The sequence below is a fragment of the Pongo pygmaeus genome, chromosome 17 (genome assembly GCF_028885625.2).
Source record: "Pongo pygmaeus isolate AG05252 chromosome 17, NHGRI_mPonPyg2-v2.0_pri, whole genome shotgun sequence".
Taxonomy (NCBI): domain Eukaryota; kingdom Metazoa; phylum Chordata; class Mammalia; order Primates; family Hominidae; genus Pongo; species Pongo pygmaeus.
This window is the reverse complement of record NC_072390.2, coordinates 84686491-84711714: the sequence shown is the minus strand read 5'-3', so window position 1 is coordinate 84711714 and position 25224 is coordinate 84686491. Positions and strand designations below refer to the sequence as shown.

General features: G+C 35.5%; 1 protein-coding gene across 2 annotated transcripts in view; it reads right to left on the bottom strand.

Moving 5' to 3' along the window:
* The window catches only part of DOK6 (docking protein 6), a 447352-nt gene that overhangs the window by 264398 nt on the left and 157730 nt on the right, over positions 1–25224 (bottom strand). For both annotated transcript variants that reach the window (XM_054461226.2, XM_063653818.1), the window contains exon 2: positions 19046–19153. In XM_054461226.2, the coding sequence (XP_054317201.1) occupies positions 19046–19153 (108 nt within the window). The remainder of the gene's footprint in view (positions 1–19045; positions 19154–25224) is intronic.

The following is a 25224-nucleotide window of genomic DNA, read 5'->3' as shown; positions in this document are numbered from 1 at the left end:
TATGTTGCCTGGCTGGTCTTGATTTCCTGGCCTCAAGCGATCCTGCTGCCTCAGCCTCTTACAGGGCTGGGAATACAGATGTGCTTCACCATGCCTGGTCTATGATGATATCTTTGTGGTGTATGGGATGGGGAAGTATTTCTTAAAATAAACGACGGCAGCTCAACCCGTGAAAAATTTGAGTACATCAAATTTTCAGATTTCTGTTCAATGCAGGACTCCATACACAAAGTTAATGACAGATAAGACAAGTGAGATGTTATCCAATGTGTAAAACTGAAGTGAGTCTAGTGCTTAAAACAGACAGGTAAACCTTACAAAGCAGCAAGGAAAATGTAGAAACTCCAGTAAAAAAAAAAAAAAAAAAACCAGATGATATCAGGCAATTAATTCCTGGATTAATAAAACCTGAAAGCAACCATGCACCTGAAGAATATCTCAAACTCATTAAGAATTACAAATGCGTGTTAAAACACTGTTGACCATGACTTTACACCTGTGAGATTTGGAAAAGTTAATGAATGAGGGTAGGCGTCAATGAGAATGTGAGAATACAGAGATCCTCACGTACCAGGTGAATATGTAGAATGAGCTGCCGTTCTGGAAAACCATCTGTAGTACATATGTAAGTATCTACATATATTTAACAGAATTATCTCATTCCTTATATATATTCCCCAAAGTTTCTCACACTGGGTCACAAGGAGAGGATACAAAATCTTAATTACAGCACTGTTTGAGATGAGAAGTTGCTAACATCTAGTTTCTATCACTAGGAAAAATGAAAAAGTAAAATATAGTGAAGGCAAACCATGGAATATCATGTAACAGAAGCAACTGGCAAAATGGACACAGAAATGCGAATGGATCTTAAAAGCCATAATGCAAGCTGAGTAAAAATAAGAAACAGAATAAGGGTTATAACATAATAGCAGGTACATGAGTTAACAATGCAGTAAGTGTACAAGAAATCAATAGTACAAATGTATAAGAATTACATAAATACAAAGTTTCCATCAAATTTACTGTAATGATTGTCCACGGAGATGGAAAGACGAATGGGATTAAGGAATAGGAATAAAATAGATTAATCAAATATTATAGAAACCACTGATGATAGCATCCATTAACTAAGTAATATGATTAACTCAACCTGTGCAGCTGAGCTTTACTACACTAGAAAAAGAAAGGAAGAGAGATGGAAGGAAGGAAGGAAGATGAAAAAGAGTATTTGTACAGTCATTAATATATATCAACTCTTTGTTACAAAAAGGCTAGGAAATTTTACTTTCCTAAACTTATGAGACCAACCCTAGGTGAGATCTACAAGTTAACTGCCAATCATGTTTAGCTGATGTTCACCTATACACTTATTGCATTTAGGCATATTTCATAATATTCAGGTTTATTTATATTTTCACAAATCCAGCTAGAGATTTATTTAGCTTTAAATCATAGGAAACCCAAGCAAACTATAGCCTGTGGGCCAATTTGGTCTACCTTCTGTTTTTGTAAATAAAGTTATATCAGAACACAGCCAGGCCCATTTCTTTACATGTTGTCTGTGGCTGCTTCATGCATTACAAAGGCAGAGTTTAAGCTCCAACAAAGACCTATGGTCTGCAAAGCATAAATTTTTTACTAGCTGACCCTTTACTTTAAAAAAAAAGTGTCCTCTGAGGACTAATTTCAACAAACAGGACCTTTTTTGTTCCACATTAGAACTCTGAAGTAGGTAGTTACTGGTGTTGGTTCAGCAGTTTGATGCTGTTAAGAGGCAGCGTGTCAGGCCCATCTGGCTGTCCTTTTCTTAGCATTTCTCACAGGCTTGTTTCCTCGTGGCCACAAAATGACTGCTGCATGTCCAGCCATCATGATTTCAATTTAGAAAAAAGAATAAGGGGGCATTATTGGCCATATCAGAAAACATAAGGCCCTATTGATAGCTTCTATCAGACTTTAATTTATATCTCATTTGCCAGAAATGTACCTCCCTATCTGTAGGAAGTACAGAAAAGTGATCATTCTGCTTTTTCAGTCCCTTTAGTAGAGATGGGAGAGGAAGGTAATGTGTCACAAATGGGAGTTAAGTTAGCAACTAATTAAATTATATCCCATGCCTGAATTGCCAAAGTTGTATCACGTTTCACTTCAAACATGATGCCTATAGGTGTATACTTCCTACAGTCCATGAGGGAAATGTGGATCTCTTAATTTTGTCAGCCGAAAAAATTCCCTCCCATATGAAAGCTAAAGTAAAATTGTAATGGTAGCCACTAGAGTTAGATCACAATGCAGAACTTTAAAGGTATACTTCTTTCTTCCTTTAACAAATAGCCTAAAATGACAGTGTAAGCACGTCCACATGTTTTGAGTTTTTTGATTAGAGTTGTACTGTTACCAGTTCCTTTCCATAAATTAGAGAAAGTATTGTCACAAGGCTGGGAAGGCATGAGTGATGAGCCACAGCAAACAAGTTATCAACCACTGGGCCCTCCAAGGATGTCAAATGGGTATTGGTGGTGGGCAGAATTCTAAAACATCCTCCAAGATGCTCCAACCCCTGCTACGTATGCCCTAAGTTAGGTTATGTCATATGACACTGTTTACTTTAAGAAAGAGTGGTTCCCAGGTCCATCAACAAATGAATGGATAAAGAAAATGTGCTGTATATACAGGATGGAATACTATTCAGCCATAAACAAGAAATTAAGAAAATAATTCTGAATTTATTAAGAATGAACATCTGTCATGTGTGGCAACATGGAAGAGTTTGGAGGAGATTAAGTGAAATAAGTTAGGTACAGAAAGATTAATACCACACGTCCTCACTGCATGTAAAAACTAAAAAGTTGAGCTCATAACGAAGAGTAGAACTGTGGTTATTAGAGGCTGGGAAGGGTTGGGGGGAGGGAGAATATTGAGAAGTTGCTTTTTAAACGGTGTAAGATTACAGCTAGATAGGAGGAATAAGTTCTAGTGTTCTGGCACCATAAGGTGACTATAATTAACAACAATATATTATATATTTTCAAATAGCTAGAAGGACAGATGGTTAACATTCTCAACACAAAGAAAAATAAATGTTTGAGGTGATGACTATGTGAATTACCCTGATTTGAACATTATACTTTGTACACATGTCTCAAAATATCACATTGTATCCCATAAATATGTACAATTATTATGTCAATTGAAAATAATAAAACCGAAAACAGAAAAAGGAAATGAAAATGAAAGAAAGATTCCCCAGGCATGCCTGGCTTCATCATGGAAGCTTTCTAAAAGCAAGCAGAGTATTCTCCAGTTGGTCACTGAAACGGAAGTCAGAGATCCAAAGCACGAGAAGAATTTGATGTGCCCTGCTGGCTTGGAAGGGAGAGAATTACAGACTGCAACAGGCTTTAGTTGCTGAGAGCAGCTTGTTGACAGCCAGCAGGGAAACAGGGAGTCAGCTCTACAGCTACAAGGAACTGAATCCTGTCAACAACAGAAGGGGATTTGAAGCAGATTTTTCTCTACAGCCACTAGATGAAAACCCAGTCAACCTGACAGCTTGACATCTGCCTTCTGAAACCCTGAAACAGTCTGAATCAGGCTTTTGACCCCAGAACTGTGAACTAAAAAATGAGTATTTTTGAGCCCCTGAGTTTGTGATGATTTATTATGTAGCAAAAGAAAACTAAAACTGTACTTCAATTATTGTTAGCATTTGAACTGCATAAAAAATTCAATTATTTGGGATAATGGTGAGACTGACCAGATCAGTTTGCTTGGAAGATGGAACTGGAATGAAACATTAACAAAATTGACTTCTGGCCGGGCAGAGTGGTTCACGCCTGTAATCCCAGCAATTTGGGAGGTCGAGGCGGGAGGATCATGAGGTTAGGAGATCGAGACCATCCTGGCCAACATGCTGAAAACCCCGTCTCCACTAAAAAAAAAAAAAATACAAAAATTAGCTGGGTGTGGTGCTGGGTGCCTGTAATCCCAGCTACTCGGGAGGCTGAGGCAGGAGAATCATTTGAACCAGGGAGCTGGAGGTTGCAGTGAGCCAACATCACACCACTACACTCCAGCCTGGTGACAGAGCGAGATTCCATCTCAAAAAAAAAAAAAAGTTGGCTTCTTTTGGCCCACCTTCGGAGAGTTGGACAAACCAGCTTTAGGACTAGGAGATTAACATGATAGCTTCCAGCATGAGAGAATATCAAATAGGAAAACAGTTTCCATTATACCCAGGAAAACCTTTTATGAAAGAATAAAAACAATTAGAGAATTCCAGGCTATTGAAAATCCAGTTACATTTGAATATTATAGTATGCTTGATATCTAAATATGATTAACTTGATTCTAAAAAGTAGAAAAGGAGAACTATGGGGAAATAGTTGCATTTAAAAGCAAAAATTTATAATCTTTCTTTCTCTTCGTCTCTCCACTTCCAAATAAGTCAGGGAACAAAAACTTGTTTGCCTTCATATCGTGTGGGAGAAATTGAACCATTTATTCAGGAGATCAATGTATGTGTGACAATACTCTGAGTAGAGAAATTAAACAGTTATAATCAAAACAAGTAATTTCACTGTCTCAAAACCCCCAGTTCCCTAGGTTAAGGACCTACTCTCAAATAAAACTAGTTTAGTGTTTTTTCTCAGTCTGTAAATTAAGATACTTCAAAGGTCAATTAAAAGTGTACTTTTTTTTTTTACTAAAGAGCTTTTAAAAATATTAAAATACTATATAAATTTGAAATAAATATGAAGCAACATTATTATTTATTTCAAAGGATGCTAGATATTTATAGTGAAGTGCAAAGTATTATTTAAGAATAATTTCTCACTGAAATATTGTTGAAATTGTAAGTTCTAAATAAATATGCATTTATAACTTAAAGTGTAATATATAACTTTCCATTAATGGTAGGAAACAATTTATTCTCATTGGACATTATGCAGTAAGCATTTCTCCTGTTGCATTTGTCATATGTTATGCAATTAGGCAGAATTTGTTGATAGAGTAAAAAGGGAGAGTTTTAAAATTCAAAAATGCACTGATGATACTCTGAAATAATGAAAAGCATTGGATCTAAATCTGTGAATTAAATGCAAAAATGCTCCAGAAATGATGGAAATAATGTCATAACAGTGTTGCAGTACCGAACATTCTTTCACAGTATCTGATTTCCCATGTAAAATGACTTGTTTGAAATTATCATCCAAATTTCTCTCAAAAATTTTCTAAGGTTGATATGAATTATTTTCTTAATTTCAAAAATGCAAACTCTAAGGCAGAAATGACTTTTACACAACAGTTATTTTACATTTTACATATTATCTTACTCGCAATCACCTCTTCACTTTGTGTGCCATGATGTTATTATTACTTGCATTTTACAAATAGGGAAATATATTTTTTAAATTATACTATGATTTTTCCTGTATAGTACCATTATAGGTGGTTGCTTTACAAAAGAAAAAATGGATAAATTTAAAAAGTGGAATAAGGACAGTAATTTTGCTAACATAAATCATGCTGCTATATACTCTAAGTCAATCCCAGATCAGTGATACAGGTATTTTTCTTTTTAAATTATTTATTTATTTATTTATTTTACTTTACGTTCTGGGATACATGCGTAGAACGTGCAGGTTTGTTACATAGGTGCACATGTGCCATGGTGGTTTCCTAAGAGTCTGAATCATAACTGCTGTAGAGAAATGGGTAATAAACAGAAATCCGGATTACTGAGTGATCTGCTTTCCATGGCATTATTAAGCCACATAGAATAATTCTTATTGGCGATAGATATCTAAGATTTTGTAAAATTTTAATTGACTTTAATTCAACTATTACAAAAATCTGGAAGTTTCCTAGAATTTAGACATCACAACGTTACGGATCCCCTCCACCTGAAAGTCTTAACACCTAGTGCCTCTCGCTAATTTCTGGTTTCGAGTTTTCCATTCATAACCAGACCATCCCTCTAGAGACACTCTACACAGATGGTGCTCAGTCCGTGGGCATATTCCCCGCTCTTCATCCAAAATAAAAATGAACTTTTCATTTTCCGTTTCTTTGAGTCTTCCCTGAGACACCTGCATGTGATAATATAAGTAAATCAATCGGTAAATGATTGTGAATTGAGGTGTCACTGTCCTAGAAACCGACGTGTATATTAGTAAGTGCTTAATGTTTAAGAAACTGAGACCTCTTCCAGATAAGAGATTGAAGATGGATGAATACATTAATGAATAGATAAGATACCTTAATCTAAACAAATCATGATCACTTTGGGAACTTCCAGCAGGTATTTCAAGAGACACCAAGCCCTTTAACAGCTTTCACATCGCATCACATGTGTACTCATCCAAGCATAGGGCCATTTCTTCATGGAATCGAAATGAGGGTAGAGTGTCCAACAGAACATTATACCCTTGTGCCATTTCTGCATTTACCAATGCCTTTTCTTCTAGTTTTGAAGAAATAGTGTATTTATAGGTTGCTGTTTTTCACAAGGATGCCTTTATTTTCCCCAACTTTCTGAGATGTTTGCTTTACCTAAAGATAAATACTGCCAATGCCAAACAAAGAGAATAAAATGATGTTTTCAGTGTTGGGTTACAGGGAATTTGAAGTGAGATTGGTCCCAATACAAGCACCGCTTTTGTGGCATCATACAGTTTTCATGGAACTTGACATTGTTCTGTCTTCATTCATCCTTAAAATCCTTCTAAGGGATTTTATTTATATTTTCCTCCCTGTAGACACAACTCATATTTATTTTATTAAAATGTCTATAAACTGCTTCTTTTTCATCTGCTTAGAAAATTAAGGAAAATTTATTAGTTGATTCTATGTAAATTGCTCTAGTTCAGTTTTCATTGAGGATAAATTTGTTTTGAATATCTGTTATGACAATTATATACAGCTACATTTTCAACCCTAATGCATTTTTAATAACTTCCTTCAGCAGCTAGTGATTTGAATTTCAAATTTCTCTCTGCCAAGAAGTTTCTAAAAAGTATATACCATTTTATAGCAGTTTCATATAAAAATTGATTTATGCTGCAAGATCTCTCTCACAGTAAACATATCAAATGTCTAAATGAGACCATTAATACTCATAAGCTTATAATATGTATGTTCCAGATAGGGCATAACACAAAGTTAAAGTTGGTAAAGAAATAATTGTATCCTTGGCTTATTTTTTCAGAAATCTCTCATTTAGGTTGCAAACATTTCATTCATTTGATTGATTATTTTAATTTATTGCTATTGAGTGTTACAGCAGATTTTAGGGTATATCAAAGTAACTGGTTAGTTACAAGTTTAAGATATTTAAACACTCACAAATAGAACAGTTTGAGAAATCCTCACTCGTCTATTTCTCTAAGCCATCTTGATAATGAATATTTTTTCCCAATTCTGAAGATCCGATATTTGGACTGGCCATTAATTATCTAAGAGAAAACAAAGATTTCACATCTTGCCTCTCTCATAAAAGGAGCTTCCTTTATTTACCTGACCCTCAGAGGCAACTATGACCAAATTTACAACTTGGCCAATGTACACTTCTGAATAAAAAGGATTAATGATTCTAGAAATGGAGCAAGCCATGAGGAATTATGGTTTAGTCCATGATTTTGTAAGAGCAAGAGTATATTTGAGCCTAAAAATATTTAAAAACTTCTGTGATTTTTTTTTTTGCCTTGATGGCTGATTGTCTAGGCCTTGGACAAAGTAACACCATCTGATCCCTATGATGACACTGAAGTCACCCACAGCCACCTGTCCTGTCCCAAGGAAACATCCATGGCCTCCAATAATGTGCTTTCTCCTTCTCCTTTGTAAATATCAAAATTTTTAAACAATTTTCTCTTTGTTAAAATAAACATATTCTCTCTTTTAGAATTATTACTATTTCCTTAGGAGTATAGTTACATAGTATTGATAATTACTATAACCTTTGCTGTTTGGTTTTTTAACATTTATTCCACTAACAGCTACTCATTTAAGTGGCACTCTTTGCAATTTTTAAAAGCATTTCTTAAATTAGCTTTTTTCCTGTGAGGGCTCAACTTTTTTTAATTTGTAGCTCTCAATAATCTTAGAACTGAAATACCTGTGAAATACCACGGATGTTACTCTAAGGCTGATACCAAACTCCATGTCATTTAGAGAAAAGGGCTTATTATAAAGTTTAATTTTGCATGGCTCTGCTTTTACAGATGGGCTTTGATATACACCCACCTTAACTTTAATTCTATTCAGTAGGTTTCCTGGGCAATTTCACTACAATCTGCTGTACTTCTAATTGTTTAATGAAAATATATACCTGAATATACCATAGATGCCTCATACTATGCCAAGGATGACATTTTTCTTCACCAGTGAAAACTGCTCCTCCTCATATGGTAACTGTTTTTGTGAATGGGAAATCATTCATCCACCACCCTGTATTGAAAAGATCAGAACTTTCATTCCTCTCTCTTCCATTTCCCCTATACACAGTCAGTTACAAAGTCTTTTAAAAAAGTTTTATTTGTATAAATTTAGGAAATACCTGTGCAGTTTTGCTACATGAATATGCTGTGCAGTGGGGAAGCCTAGGCTTTTCACCATGGCCTGAAGGGTGTACGCTGTATCCATTAAGTAATTAATTCTACTTGACTGTGCCTGGAAAACGTCACCTAAATCTATCTCCTACTTTCCATTCACCTACCTTTCTCCATTCAGGACTCTGACATCTATTTTTGAGAAGTGGGAATATTATAATATTTAATTAACTAGTTTACCTGTTACGTAGTATATTACCCTATCCATTGGCTGTGAAACCACAAAAATGGATTTTTTCTGAAATACCTATTTGAGAATATGACAAAGCATTTTAACCCTTTCACAACTCCCCTATTGCCTAAAGATAAAAACTAAACTCATAGTAAGGTATTTATACCCCATTATTGCCTTATGCACTTCTTTTGGGCTCATCTTTCCCACTCCAGGCCTCCTTTCAGAGCCTGCCAACACTAGATGACTCAAATTCTCTTCAAATCATCATGCAATGTAGCTTTTCAGTACTTGTGGTCACATTTTTCTTCATATAATGCATTTCCCCCATTATTTTACTTTGTCAAAAGTAAGTAAACCTAAGAAGTCCTTTAAGTGTCACGTCCTTGGTAAAGTCCTAGTTGCCAGAAGCAGAACTAACTGTTCCTGTGTACTTTTAACATTGCACTCTACATTTAATCATATTTCATTATAGTTAGCTATCTATAAACCTTACTTCATCAGATTGTAAAATTTCAAAACAATAATGATAATAACTCTTAGTGTTGATTGACTCCTCCAAACACTCTTAAAATTTTTATATGTAGAACCTTATTCAAGTCTCCTCCTGGTCCTAGAAAATTAGGACAATTACTGTCCCTAGTGTACAAACAAGAAGAGTATCTTCTTCATTTTTTGAAACTTGGGGTCTGCGTTGTCACTACACATAGTAGTCTCACAAAGATTTATATTACATTATATGATTACATTCATAATCATATTGCATTCATCATATATGAATTGGGCTTAATAGCAATTCCCCAATAAAGAGGGCAGATCTCTTTTCCTTCGTAGCACAGAGGCAACAACTTCTAGAGATGGATGTGCCCATATGTTACTTATCTCACTTAACGAGTGCATACATTCATACTGATGGCTTTTACCTTAATTTGAGCAATTCAGAGTTGCTTAATAGTAATATAATTTTGACGACTAGGAAGAATAGATCACATTTGAATGATAAAGAGTGGCATTATAGAATAACGAAAGGATGGTAAAAGAGAATTTGAAGAAAACCAGATGTATATCCTAAGGGAAAAAAAGAAACAGAAATCAGAATCATTGAACTAGTTAAGATAGTGGAAAGAAGAGACATAGTAAGGTTGATACAAAGACACAAGCCTTAGGTAATATTTACTAAAATAAAATCAAAACCAGAAAAGGGGCCTTGCATACACTATTAAAAAAAAACTTAAAATTTTTAATACTGATGAATCATGCCTATGTTATTTTTCCATATCAGGATTGGTTGAACTTTGCTGTTTCAGTTCACAATCCATCACAGAAAAAAAATTAATAAAATTCCTGAAGGGAAACTTAAGTCACTGGGAAAGTGAATTACCTTTCCAATGCTATGAAAGGAAAGTTGTAATAATAAAAACTTTCATCTTCATAGCGTTGCCACAAAAAGGTAAATTTTAACTGTCATATCTACTGAACATAGTTACAAAAGAGCTTCGGGGTGCTTTAATTTAAAAACTCTGTGTGGTTTTTAATCACAGGATGATTCCCTTAACTGTTCCTGTTCTCACTGTGCTCTTCATGCTGTTTTGCCACTTCATTTTCACACATTGGAGGGAAAAATCACACACATAGAGCATGTGTGTTTCTGAAATGTTGATCACAGTTTTCCAATATTAATTTTTATCCAACCTACTTATATCAATACTCATATTCTCTTCCAGCTTTTTTGTTAGAATGAATAAAGTATCCCGGGTTCTGTCAAAGACAAAACCCTATAATTACGCACATAAACTTTCTCCTCATCACATTTCCTGCTTACTAGATCATTCCCATAGGCCTACAGGTGTGTTACCTGTAGGTAACATATATGTCATATTTGAAAACATACCTGTTATATGTCGTGGCTCAAAACTTCTTGAAAACGTTTTCTAAGTAGCTGTCTCTTTCTCATCTACCATTCTCTAATAGGCTCCTTCAAGTAAACTTAGTCCCCATATTTGAATGAAACAGCTTTTGTCAAAGTCATCAAGGACCTCCGTGTCGTAAATGCAATTGTCCCTTTGCTTTCATATTACTTAATCTCTTGTTGGTGTTAGCCATAATACCATTTGCTCATCTTTATAAATAGTTTTCTCTTGGTTTCCAATGATCTACTCTTAATGTTATTTTTCACCTTTTACTGTTCTTTTCCCTAGACTTCTATGCTGTTCCTTTTTCCTTCACTAGTCTTCCAAATGTCGGATTGCTAATTATCTTCTTTTTCTTCTCTGTCTTTCCCAAGGACATTTTATCCAGAACTATAGCAACAGCAAGTTGGCTGTTGTTTCAGCCAGCAACAGCAAGGTATTATCAATATGCCAAAGATAACCAAAGGAACAACTTTAGCAGTGGCATTTCCCTCACCTCAGACCATAGCTATTTATCTAATTGACTACTTGACATTTCAGTTTGAATGCCTAATAGACATTTGAAATTTAACATATATAAAGTAAAAGCTTATGATTTTTACCCAAAGCCAGATCTTCTAGGCTTCCTCATCTCCATGAACTGCATCACCCTTGACATTGTTGCTCAAGCCAAAAACCCACAGATCATGCATGAGTTCTACCTTTCATTCACACCCGACACTTAATTCATAAGTAAGTCCTGTCCATTCTTACCCACCATGTCCAAAATTTGTCCTTTAACTCAAAAACAATGAAAAAAGGTTTATTGCAATCTATTTTTGTTACCTTTCAGTTTAGAATATTTACCTTTGTGATATCTATTTAGCCCTTTTGCATATTGCTCCTTGGCATATGCTAATTTTCAAATATTTAGAGCTTTCTAGATAATACGTTGTTATTGATTTCTTATTTAAAACATCTATGGTCAAAGAACACAATACTTTTCAATTTATTAGGACTTGTTAATATTCTTGAACATGGTCTACTTTGTTGACCATGTCATGTGCACTTGAAAGTAACCTGTATTCTATAGTTGTTTTGTGTATTGGTATAAAAGTATCAAGTCAAAGTGGTTGATTGTGTTAAGTCTGATCCCATGTCCTTGCTGATATATATATTTTATCTAGCTAGTCTATCATTTGGTAAGAAAGGGAGGGGGTTAAAATCTTCAATATGGATTGTGAAATTGTTTCTTTCTCCCTTTAAATCTGTCAAATTTGCTTCATGTATTTTTAAGTTCTGTAATTAGTTCCATAAAATTTGTGATTTTTATTTGCCCTGATGAATTGATTCTGTTATCATCATGAAACAACCAGTATCTTTGGTAATACTCTTTGTCTGGAAGTCTATTTCATCTGATTTAATACAGCCACTCCAAATTTCTTATTATTACTATTTTCATAGCCAATCATTTTTTCCATCCATTTGCATTCAGCCTATCTGTATATTTAATGTGCATCTTTCGTAGATAGCCTATTGTCAGGTCTTGATTTATTTCCATTCAAATAATTTTTCCTTTTTAATTGGAATGTTTACTAACATAATGTAATTATTCATGCGATTGGCTTTAAATAAACTGTTTTCTTCTTTGTTTACATTTTTGCACATTTTTGTTGTTGTTTTACCTCTTTTCTCCTTTCCTATTTTCTTCTGGAATTTTTGAATATTATTTAAAATTCAATTTTAGTTTATTCACTTTTGAGCTATATATTTTTACGTTAATTTAAAAATGTTATTCCGGGGATTACAATAAACCCCTCAATTTATCCAAGTCTACTTATACTTAATATTGTACCACTTTATGTAAGCCATGAAAATCTTACAATGGTATGAGTCCGTTTTACTCACCACCAACATCTTTACATTATATTTATCACATATATTACATATTCATACACTATAAATCATGTATGCATATATAATGACTAAGTTAGTATTTTATATTTACCTATATATTTATAATTATTGATTCCCTTCATCTATTCCTGAAGATTCAAGTCCTCCGGTATAATCTGCCTGAAGAACTCACTTTCAATACTTTTGGAGGATAGATCTGAAGGAAATAAATACCTTTAGGTATTTTTTCTTCTTAATCTGAAAGTGACTTTATCTCACCTTCATTTTAAAGGATATTTTTCACAGACATAGAATTTTTGGTTGAAGATACTTTTTTTTTTTTTTTTGTCATCCTAAAGATGTCCCACAGACTCTTCTGGTTTCCAAGATCACTGCCTTCCAAATCACTGGCCCCCAGTATGTCATGTCTTTTTTCTCTGGCTGCTTTGAAGATTTTCTTTCTCTTTTATGAAAGACCTGGTAGGCATGATTCTTTTTCCAAACATCCTGCTTCAAATTCACTGAATTTATTAAATCTGTAAATTCATGTCTTTGAATTTGAAAAATTTGGGAATTTTTCAGCCATTATCTTTTTCAAATTTTTTTCTTCCTCATTCTCTTCTTTCTTTGCAATGGGAATACTAACTAGGAAATTGTCCCTTAAGTCCCAGAAGCGGTTTTACTTCTTTGTTTTTTAAAAATTCTCTTTTTCATAGCCAGAGATTTTTTGTTGTTGCCGTTGTTCTATCTTCAAGTTCACTATTTCTTCTATTATTTTCTTCCTGCTATTAATCCTACCCAGTGAAATTTAAATTTTGGATGTCTTACTTGTAGTTCTAAAATTTCCATTTAGGATTTCTCTTTTTTCTCCTTTTGGCAGGTGAATTTTGTTTTTGCTTTTTAAAAAAATATATTGTTTAACTTTTATTTTAGGCTAGGGGTGTATGTGCAGGTTTGTTATATAGGTAAACTTGTGACTGGGGGTTTGGTGTACAGATTATTTCATCACCCAGATACTAAGCACAGTACTCAACAGTTTTTTTTCCTGAAACCTCCTTCCATCCACCCTCCTCCTTCAAGTAGATCCCAGTGTTTGTTGTTCCTCTCATTCTGTCCATATGTTCTCATTATTTAGCTCTCACTTACAAGTGAGAACAGGTGGTATATGATTTTTCTGTTCCTGCATTAGTTTGCTAAGGATAATGGCCTCCAGTTCCATCCATGTTATATATGACCTTGTTCTTTTTTCATGGCCACATAGTATCCCTATGTACTATATGGTGTATATGTATGACATTTTCTTAGGTTGGTTCCACGTCTTTGGTATTGTGAATAGTGTTGCGATGTACATATATGTGCATGTGCCTTTATGGTAGAACGATTTACATTAGGATTTCTTAAAAACATAATGTTTGTTTTTCTGCCAAAAATACTTTTTTTAAAATTAAGAGTAATGATATTTTCATTCACTTCATCAAGCACAGGCATAATAGCTGGTTTTAAATCCCATTCTAATAATTCAGGATCTGAATCATATCAGGTTGAACATTTGCTGATTTTCTTTTCCTTTTAGATTGGACTCCATTTTCATAGTATTTTTTATCTTGAGGAATTTTGAATTTATATTGGACATTGTAATTGTCATGTGTAGCCTCTGGATTCTGTTACATTTATCTGAGGTGGTTAGTGTTTTGTTTCAGCCAGCAATTACCTTGCTTAGACTGAATTGCCAAATGCTACACCTGTGGTGGGGTGTGGCTCAAACTTCAGTCAGATGCTTAAGCTTTAGTTGTGAGTTGCTTTCAATTTGCCACTTCATAGCTGGTTCAAATGTCAGCCACATTCTCGTTCTGAGTTTATGTACATATTGAAGAGCTCCCCTTCTCTAGCATTCTCTTTGGTGGAGTTTCTTCCTCCCTTTCCAGCAGCCTAGATTTCTCCTGGTTTCTGAACAATGATGCTGAGTCTTTCTGTGGTTGTTTTAGTCAGCGGTTCCCAACCTGTTTGGCACCAGGGACAGGTTTCATGGAAGACAATTTTTCCATGGACCAAGGGATTGGTGGGGGCTGGGGAACAGTTTCGGGATGATTCAAGCATATTACATTTCTTGTGCACTTTATTTCTACTATTATTACATTGTAGTACCTAATGAAATAATTATACAACTCACCATAATGTAGAATCAGTGGGAGCCCTGAGGTTGTTTTACAGCAACTAGATGGTCCCATCTGGGGGTGATGGGAGACAGTGACAGATCATCAGGCATTAGATTCTCATAAGGAGTGCACAGCCTGGATCCCTTTCATGCATAGTTCACAATAGCGTTTGTGCTCCTATGAGAATGTAATGCTGTCACCGATCTGACAGGAGGTGGAGCTCAGGTGGTAATGCCAGCCATGGGGAGCAGCTGTAAATAAACACAGATGAAGCTTTGCTCCCTTGCCCACTGCTGCTCACCTCCTGCTATGCAGCCTGGTTTCTAACAGGCCACAGCCCAGCACTGGTTCATGCCCTCGTAGTTCGGAACTGTTGGTTTTAGTCATCCCATTGCCATGGCCAATATTGCTTTGGTGTGTCTACATCTGCCCCCAGCCTAAAGCTGCACCCAGAGAAAGGGAGAAGCTGTCATTCCCTTGTTTCCAGATCTGACTTTCCCCCACAAACGACTTGCTTTTTTCAGAGACCTAGGGACTTCTTTGTTTTTGCATTTTGTCCAGTGTAAGGTAAACGGATGTGCTTTGGTCAAGAACAGGCCGAGGTAAACATCCTGCATGACTCAGCAGGATTGGAGTGCAGGTGCACAATTCCATGCATTATGTAAACACAGCTAGGTAGCCATAACACGGGAAGGCTCATCACCTGGCTCGGAGCCACTGTTGTTTGTAAAAGGTCTAACTGCCCTGCTGACGCTGTGCATATGGCATGCCCAGAGAAAGAAAGAGAGCCAAAGTGGTCTCTGCAAATGTGTTCATTTTGCAGTTGAACATGGGGGAGCCAGGACACAGGTTGGGCTTGTGCCCAGAGAGACAGTGAAGTTGCTGACTTTGTAAGGGAGAGCTGGTTGCCTGAAGGCAGGCAGCAGGGAGCCAGAAACCAGCTTGGGCTGAGAGGGAGAGAGTGAAGCTGCTGACCCCATAAGGGAGAGCTGGCCATGCAGCTGTGAGTGGGAGTGGCAGGAGCCACAGAGGCTGCTGAGAAGGGCACAGCTGGAGCAAGCAGCCAAGATAAAGGTGGACCATGTAAGTAAGCTGCTGATGAGACAGACAGTGTGAGAGAGCTGCTGAATAAAGCCATGTGTCATCTCCACCTGTCATTTCTTGAGTGTTCTTCCAGCTCCCTACCCCCAACCACTCACTCCCCTCGGACCTCAGCTGGGGCTTGAACCTGACATCCAGAGTTTCTATATGTCATCTGTGGGAGAGTTATACTGTCAGAGGATCACTGTTGTGTACTGGAAATGAAAACACAAAGTGGTATTTTAAGACTATAATGCCAGACCCGGGCTTAAAACCCTGGCATTGACCTCTCATCACTTGTAGTTTAATTCAGTTTTTATGACCTCTTTTCCTACACTCCAGTCACAACAGATCTCTTTCAGGTCCTTGATCACGAGGAATTGTTCCTGCCTCATTTTTTTTTGGTAATGGTTTTTAAAAATTTTTCTTTCTTCTTGGAATGATCTTTCTTTATATCACTGAATTTGTTAAGGATTGATTCTTTTTCTTCTCAGTTGAGTCTTAGCCTACTCATATCTATAGCTGTTATCCATTAATTCTGTATTATATTATCCTATTTTTTAAAAAAATAAAGACACATTTATTACATATTTACATTGTTTTATGTTATCAAGAAGTGAAATCAATGATAGACTAGAGCACCATCTTTCCAATACTGTATCCCCAGTGCACGGGCCAGTACCACATTCATGGTAAGGGCTCTGTAAACATGTCTGATGATGTTAATGAGTTGCAGTTTCATACCAGGCTAACAGATAGACCATGTTTTGACGATTCACAGAACAACTCAAGGAATGAAGTTTGCCTTGAAATTCACAGCTCACAGTGGAAGCCAAGTGATTTTTAAAGAGGCAATCTGTAAGATAAATAGGAGTTAGCATTTTCTTTAGCTCTGAGCACTGCCGTGGAGTGCCTGTGATTGCCTCTGTGGGATAAGGAGTGGGCAAGATAGTAAAAATCAAGTGAACATAAAATAAGGAGGAAGGGCTGTTCCACATGCCTCCTAGAGATGACCCTTTCTCTTCATTTGGCTGACACATTACCACCACTAGTTTGGCCATTCAAATATCATCTTTACAGAGAAGTTTTACCTGAGTTCCAAATTAGGTAAAATGCTCTTTCTTCAGCAATCCATGAATACTTCTCCATCTGTACTTGGTATATTGAATTGAAGTTATTTGTGTATTTGTGTCTTTTCCACTAGAATGCAAGCTTTTTCGGGGCAAGACTGTGTCTCACGCATCTTTGAATTCCCAACCAGGAGTGGAATGCCTAGCATAGAGCAGACACTCCACACCCATCTGTGTCCAAATTACCAATCCTTATAGTGGGGTTGGAGTACTAGAGTATGTCTATTTTTTTCAGATAAAAGATAGCTGAGTCCAGAGATAACATAATAACGCTTCTTGACAATATTTCCTGTTTCATTTGTAAGTAGAAATAAACTGGGCTGGATGTGGTGGCTCACGCCTGTAATGCCAGCACTTTGGGAGGCTGAGGCGGGCGGATCACAAAGTCAGGAGATCGAGACCATCCTGGCTAACACGGTGAAACCCCGTCTCTACTAAAAGTACAAAAAATTAGCTGGGTGCAGTGGTGGGTGCCTGTAGTCCCAGCTACTCGGGAGGCTGAGGCAGGAGAATGGCGTGAACCTGGGAGGTGGCGCTTGCAGTGAGCCGAGATCGTGCCACTGCATTCCAGCCTGGGCGACAGAGCCAGACTCCATCAGTAAATAAATAAATAAATAAATAAATAAACAAACAAACCAAGCTGTACCGGCTAGAGAGCTCCAACTAGTATATGTCACTAACCAGCAGGCAGGAACTCTGACCAGGCATCCAAATAAAATATAATATGCTGAACCCATCAAAATTTTACTCACAAACTAGATATCATGGACTCACATTTTTACAACCTGGCAGTTCCTCATTAAGTTAGGTTTAACTTTATTGCCAAAGTCATAATCATAGTTATAACACAAACGTATCAGTAAGACTTTAGAATTCAAATAATTGCATATAATGAGATTGAGAAGTATTATGCTGGCTGTTTATGACATCATATATCAAATAATCTTTAGAGATATATAACAATTTTAAAATTCGTCTACTCATGAGAAAACCAAACATCCATGAGCTAGTAAGTGACTGGACAGAAACTTGTATTCTCTGGCAGTAAATCTATATCAATGTATGGAATACTTGGCTGGGTATGGTAGCTCATGCCTGTAATCCCAGCACTTTGGGAAATCAAGGCAGGAGGATTATTTGAGATCAGGAGTTTGAGACCAGCAACAGAGCAAGACCAATGTCTGTTTATATTTAAAATATTTTTTAAATTATATATATGTATATATACACATAGAGAAAATCGTTCCCAGAGAGTTTTACAAGCTCAAATTTTAAATGATTACTAGTTAATATTCATAACTAATAATAATAAATACTAGTTATTGTCAAATAATCTATTTTTAAAAAAGAAATTAGAACAATATATTACATAAAATAAAATTCCACAAATTCATTACATTAGCCAGGAAAACTTACTCCATGTATGACCAATGAGAAATTAAAATCTTTACTGAGTATTCTACCAATTAAGCAATACTGTTCTACAACTCTGAGTTTTGATCATGAATCCTTTGTATTAATATAAAATACCTAGCTGTGTTTTGATGTTATCATGAAAGATATATTTAGCATCATTTTGGGGTTATATTTTACATTCTTTTAATTCTTAGGAAATTGATATTTTATTTCTAGCATTTATGCCTTATCTCTACACATCAGCATATTTGATGATCATTTTCTTGTTAAGGAGCTTACAAAACAGCAAATGCCATATACATTAACAATATCATTAGCACTGTTAAAGGCAGCCCCCTAATTTGTATCTAGCAAATATTGTTCACAGTTTATGCCAAGTAAAAAAATGCATAATTAACCTCAATAGAGAGAAAATACCTACTCAGCACCTTAGAAAAGGATTTGGTTGAGTTACGAGTCATCTCATTTTTCAAAGTAGCAATAAAAATGAGTCTTTGGTTTTGCAGAGGTACCACTGGCATTTACAACAGATAATTAAAGGAGAAAAATAACTTTTGCATTTTATCAGAAAAGGGCATTTTTCCCAAGCCATTAATTTTTGCCACTGCAGATTTCATCTATCAAAGAAATATCTCCACAAGTGTTCAAAGGGCCCAGTTGTTCCCCAGGGACTCCCAGGACTGTGACTTACCTTATGAAAGTTTCTGAAATAAGCTGCCTTTTCATCTGGAAATTTTTCTAGCCTTCTGGGTCCTTTGCTAGACGCCTTCTTGAAAACCAACCAGCATCGTCTGAAAATCTGAAAGCAAATAAAGGAATCCCATTATCCACATTTTTACATGAGTTTATGACATCAGGAGTTTACTCAATCAATTTTTTAAGTGTATTTCACGGAGAGGAACTGTTTTTGATTGACAAGTATGTTCTTAATTAAGATTACAGTTTTTTTTAAAATATGATATTTCATGTAAAATAATTTTTTGTGAAAAGATTTTGTTTTGAGGTTTTCACTGTACTGGCTGATTTTAGTAGTCTTTAATATAACTAAATCATCTGGATGTCAATACCATGTAAATTATTATCACCATCCTAGTGACAGACAATTCTCCATCTTCCATGCTAGTGCAATGGCAGGTTAACAAAGTTAAGTGAAGAACTTACATAATACTCAATTTTCTATCTTTGAAAAAATCACACTTGAAAATTTACTTATCTTGTAGAATTTTGGATTTTTAAAAATAGATGTTCATTAATAATTTTGAAAGCAGAAAAATATATTTTTAGTATGAACACATCTGTCTCACACTTTTTAACTTTTGTAATAAGTATTTATTAAATACTTACATGCAATAAATTAAAATTTATATACATATTTAATCCTCATAATGAAATGAGATTAATGTAAAATAGGCATTACTTTCATTTCAAGATAAAGTTTGTGCCAATGTCAGGATTTGAACACACACATCTGAATCTTTTTTTTTTTAATCGTACTTTAACTTTTAGGGTACATGTGCACAAAGTGCAGGTTTGTTATATATGTATACATGTGCCATGTTGGTGTGCTGCACCCATTAACTCGTCATTTAACATTAGGTATATCTCCTAATGCTATCCCTCCCCCCTCCCCTCACCCCACAACAGGCCCTGGTGTGTGATGTTCCCCTTCCTGTGTCCATGTGTTCTCATTGTTCAATTCCCACCTAGGAGTTAGAACATGCGGTGTTTGGTTTTTTGTCCTTGCGATAGTTTGCTGAGAATGATGGTTTCCAGCTTCATCCATGTCCCTACAAAGGACATGAACTCATCATTTTTTATGGCTGCATAGTATTCCATTGTGTATATGTGCCATATTTTCTTAATCCAGTCTATAATTGTTGGACATTTGGGTTGGTTCCAAGTCTTTGCTATTGTGAATAGTGCTGCAATAAACATACGTGTGCATGTGTCTTTACAGCAGCATGATTTATAATCTTTTGGGTATATATCCAGCAATGGGATGGCTGGGTCAAATGGTATTTCTAGTTCTAGATCCCTGAGGAATCGCCACACTGACTTCCACAATGGTTGAACTAGTTTACAGTCCCACCAACAGTGTAAAAGTGTTCCTATTTCTCCACATCCTCTCCAGCACCTGTTGTTTCCTGACTTTTTAATGATCGCCATTCTAACTGGTGTGAGATGGTATCTCATTGTGGTTTTGATTTGCATTTTTCTGATGGCCAGTGATGATGAGCATCTTTTCATGTGTCTTTTTGGCTGCATAAATGTCTTCTTTTGAGAAGTGTCTGTTCATATCCTTTGCCTACTTTTTAGTGGGGTTGTTTGTTTTTTTCTTGCAAATTTGTTGGAGTTCATTGTAGATTCTGGATATTAGCCCTTTGTCAGATAAGTAGATTGCAAAAATTTTCTCCTATTCTGTAGGTTGTCTGTTCACTCTGATGGTAGTTTCTTTTGCTGTGCAGAAGCTCTTTAGTTTAATTAGATCCCATTTGTCAATTTTGGCTTTTGTTGCCATTGCTTTTGGTGTTTTAGACATGAAGTCCTTGCCCATGCCTATGTCCTGAATGGTATTGCCTAGGTTTTCTTCTAGGGTTTTTATGGTTTTAGGTCTGACATTTAAGTCTTTAATCCATCTTGAATTAATTTTTGTATAAGGTGTAAGGAAGGGATCCAGTTTCAGCTTGCTACATATGGCTAGCCAGTTTTCCCAGCACCATTTATTAAATAGGGACTCCTTTCCTCATTGCTTGTTTTTGTCAAGTAAAAAGAGCCTGCATTGCCAAGTCAATCCTAAGCCAAAAGAACAAAGCTGGAGGCATCACGCTACCTGACTTCAAACTATACTACAAGGCTACAGTAACCAAAACAGCATGGTACTGGCACCAAAACAGAGATATAGACCAATGGAACAGAACAGAGCCCTCAGAAATAATGCCACATATCTACAACTATCTGATCTTTGACAAACCTGACACGTCTGAATCTTAAGCTTTGATTGAAAAAAAACCCAGACTACTAATTACACTAACACAAACCATAATTTCTCAACCTTGCCTTTATTTTATAGGACTGAGTAATATTAGACCTGTAGATTGTTCATTATCTATTTTCCACCATATCACACTCCCTCAACAGGTATGTTTAAAGACACAGTAATAAAATGAATCTTTCTTTCCAATAATTGAAGAAGTCTAAAAATGCAAATTGGCCACAACTTTTAAATTTCAAAATTTAGTGTATTCTTTGCTGGTGGATAATTTCTTTATGCCCATGAGGAAATCAATAGAAGGAAACTTCTGAAATCTAGATCACAATATTTCTCTTCTATGTCTTCATTTAAATTGTAAAGTTGTCATATTTTTTTTTACAAATATAGCCTAGATAATATAATTCCTTTGAAGTGTGCATTGCTTATTATTCACTAGAAGACAGTCTTTCCATGTTAAAAGGCATTCTTGCAACAATCACATAAAGACCTCTCATTATAAAAGTAGAACAACCAAGCATATACATAATTTGATTTTACTCTTTCTTTCCTACATCTTCTTCAGGAGCCTTGAAAAGCATGTGCACGATAACCCTGAACTTCCTGCACACATGAACATGCCTCTCCTCTGCCTGGATCAGATGCACCTTCCCTAACAAACACTTCCTAACCATAAACCTGAAAATTATGAACTATATTACTCCTTTAGAGCTCCTGGTGTTCTTTCTACATACAGCTCCTGTATTTCACACATAATGTTGTAGTTATGTGCATATTTGGCCCCTTACTTATCCACACTCCCAAAGTGAAATGTATTTAAAAAAACAGATGATTAGAATATGATCAGCATATGGTTTGTTTACCTTTAATTAACTTAATTCTACATAGATTTATTTAGTGCTGTAGAATTCTGCTTTTGAACTTAAACGAAGTAATTACATTTCAAGTGGTAACAGATTTTGGAAATGCAAACATCAAGAAGAGACAGTTTGATATAGTAGAAACTTAATCGAGCTCTGGAATCAGACAGACATAGGTTTACATTATGGCTATGCCGCTTACTAGCTGTGCAACCTTACACAAATTACTTAGTGTCTTCGCTAATAAAGAAGGGTACCTCATGAAACAGAGGGAGGATTTACCAAGATGGGCTTATGTTCTAGTACATAGAATACTCTCCATAAGGCTCAGCCATTTCTCAAGCGCCTTTTTCTTACAGAGTAGGCACAATTTTCTGCACATGAAAAAGCCATATGAAGGGACACTTTTTTCCTAATGATATACAATTCTAATAAATATTCAGCTCCAGAATATTCAGATGCAAATATTTTGCAACCAGAAAAATTAGAGCACCATATAATTTTTTTAAATAGAAAGCATATTAATGATCTCCCAAGTACAGACTGTGAAACTACAAATATTGGACTTGGAATTCCAGCTCAGCCCTTGCTGGAGCCACATAACTTTGGGCAAGGCATTCATCTCTCTGAGCTTGTGTCCTTAAATTAGCTAAGGACAATTAAGTGTTAAGTGTTAAAAAATTAAGTACATAAAGCTCATGCCACAGTGCATAGAAGGTAGTCAATATACACAGGGTATTGTAATTCAAAATGGATAAAATGCTGTTAGCAACAGACCTTGTTCAGCACATCTATAACCATTATGGGTATTTACATGTACTGTAAAAATTATTGCTTGCATCAATATAGTTTTAAAGTTTTCAAATGATTTTCATAATTATGAGAATTATGTTATATATAATATCAATAAACAAAACTGTTTATTCCATTGAATACACATATGAGTTCCTACTATATTTCACAGTAGTTTGGAATATTTGTTAAGCAATATGACTATTTATATTGACATTCACTAATACACGACTGAAAAGAAAACAAAAAAATTGGCATCTAATTTGGTTTTCCTAGAATTACTCTCTTCACCATATAGCATGACATAATTTTTGGGCAGGATAAATCATTTCACTCAGAGTACACTAAAGAGTACAATTCACACTTTTGTATTAGAATTCAGGATATTATATTGTAATGCCTAAAAACAGTTTTTTAGTCACAACAATTTAATTTTTAGTGCAGGTTCTGCTATTCATTAAACACTTTCACTTGCAGAAGTTAAATTAAGATCAATATACCTCGTGAAGATGCTCTTTGAGGATTACAAGACATAGCCTGAAGAAAGCATCTGGCATGTGAATTTGAAAAGTAATCCACAAACTCTTACCTGAAACTCTTGGGTTTCTGATACTGCCATGATTGAACCGCATCCCACAGAATTCATCTACTGATGCCCTAACTCCCAAGGTGCTAGTATTTGGAGATGGGGCCTTTGGGAAGTAAGTCGTGAGGGTTGGGCTTTGATAATGGGATTAGTGCTCTTACGAGAAGACACAGGAGACAACTCGCTTTCTCTCTCTCTCTCTCTCTGCTTACTCACAAGGAAGAGGTCATAGGTACACACAGTGAGAATGTGACCATGTGCAAGCCAGGAAGAAATCCTTCACCAGAACCCAATGGGGCTGGCACCCTCATCTCAAACTTGCAAACTCCAGAACTGTGAAAAAATAAATGTCTGTGGTTCAAGCCACCAGGAATATGAAATTTTGTTACAGAAGCTGGAACTGACTAAGATACTTTCAGATATCTTTTTTTAAAACTAGCAGCAACGGTAGGATAGTGCTGGTTGTGGTAGTTGTCAGAGTAACAATATTGGAGAAGTAAAAAACAGTTACATGAATCTAAGATTTGAGAGACTGCTAACAGAAAAAGATATCTGCAAAGTAGGATGTATAGAGATTATCAATATTTTATCTTTTAACTATTCATTAATGGATTTAGAGTCTTAATTGAGGAGTAAAATTGAGACTCAAATCCCTAGTAATATAGTTGTTGTCTTTTTGTACAGAGCAATGCTTTCCCCTGTACTCTCTGTCACTTTGTTACTCATAGCTTGGGAACAATCATGATGTTAAATGAAACCTTATAATATTCGTGGAAATATGTAAATACACATACTTGCTGACTGTAATTCCCCATCTGATGTTACTGTAGTTACTTTCTATTAAAGAGTGAGTTAAACATGAGCCAGAAGGCGTATTTCTATGTAGGCACTCAATATTGTTTTAAAATAAACCTAATAATAGATAATAAGGAAAAAATAGATGTAATATTTTTGACAGCATCTTATCTCTTTGCTATTACATTAAGAAAGGCAATCACGCAGAGATAAGACTGATTTTTAAAGATTCTATGTAGTAGACTGTTTACCAAGTTGAAGCCCTTAAGTTATTATTATTTTTTAATCTTGGACTAAGTTTAGGTTTATAAACAGTTGCAAAAATGGTGGAGTTCCTGTATACTCTATACAGCTTCCTCTGATAGCATCCTATATAACAATGGTACATTTTCAAAATGAATGCACTAATATTGGTCAAATACTATTAACTAAACTAAAGATTCTGCTCAGATTTTGCCAGATTTTTCTCGTCCTGTTCTGTTTCAAGATCTAACACAGGATACCAAGTTGCATGCAGTTGTTCTGTCTCCTTAGTCTCCTCTGATATGTGACACTTTTGTTTTTCGTGACCTAAACAGTTTGGAAGTCTAATGGTTAGGTATGTTGTACAATGTCCTTCATTTCTGTTTGTCTTAATTAAGTTATGTTTGATGTTTTAAAAGTCTAATAAACATCTCATCAAATAATGAAAACATATAATTTATTAGGAAATATGAATTCACCATGGCTATGGACTAGTTATATTTTGATCAGATCTCTGGCTGATTTTTAAACTTAAAGTAGCAAAAAAAATCATTTAATAAATGCAGAGTTCCATCTTCTACCCCTCTTTGGACACAGTTTTTCGA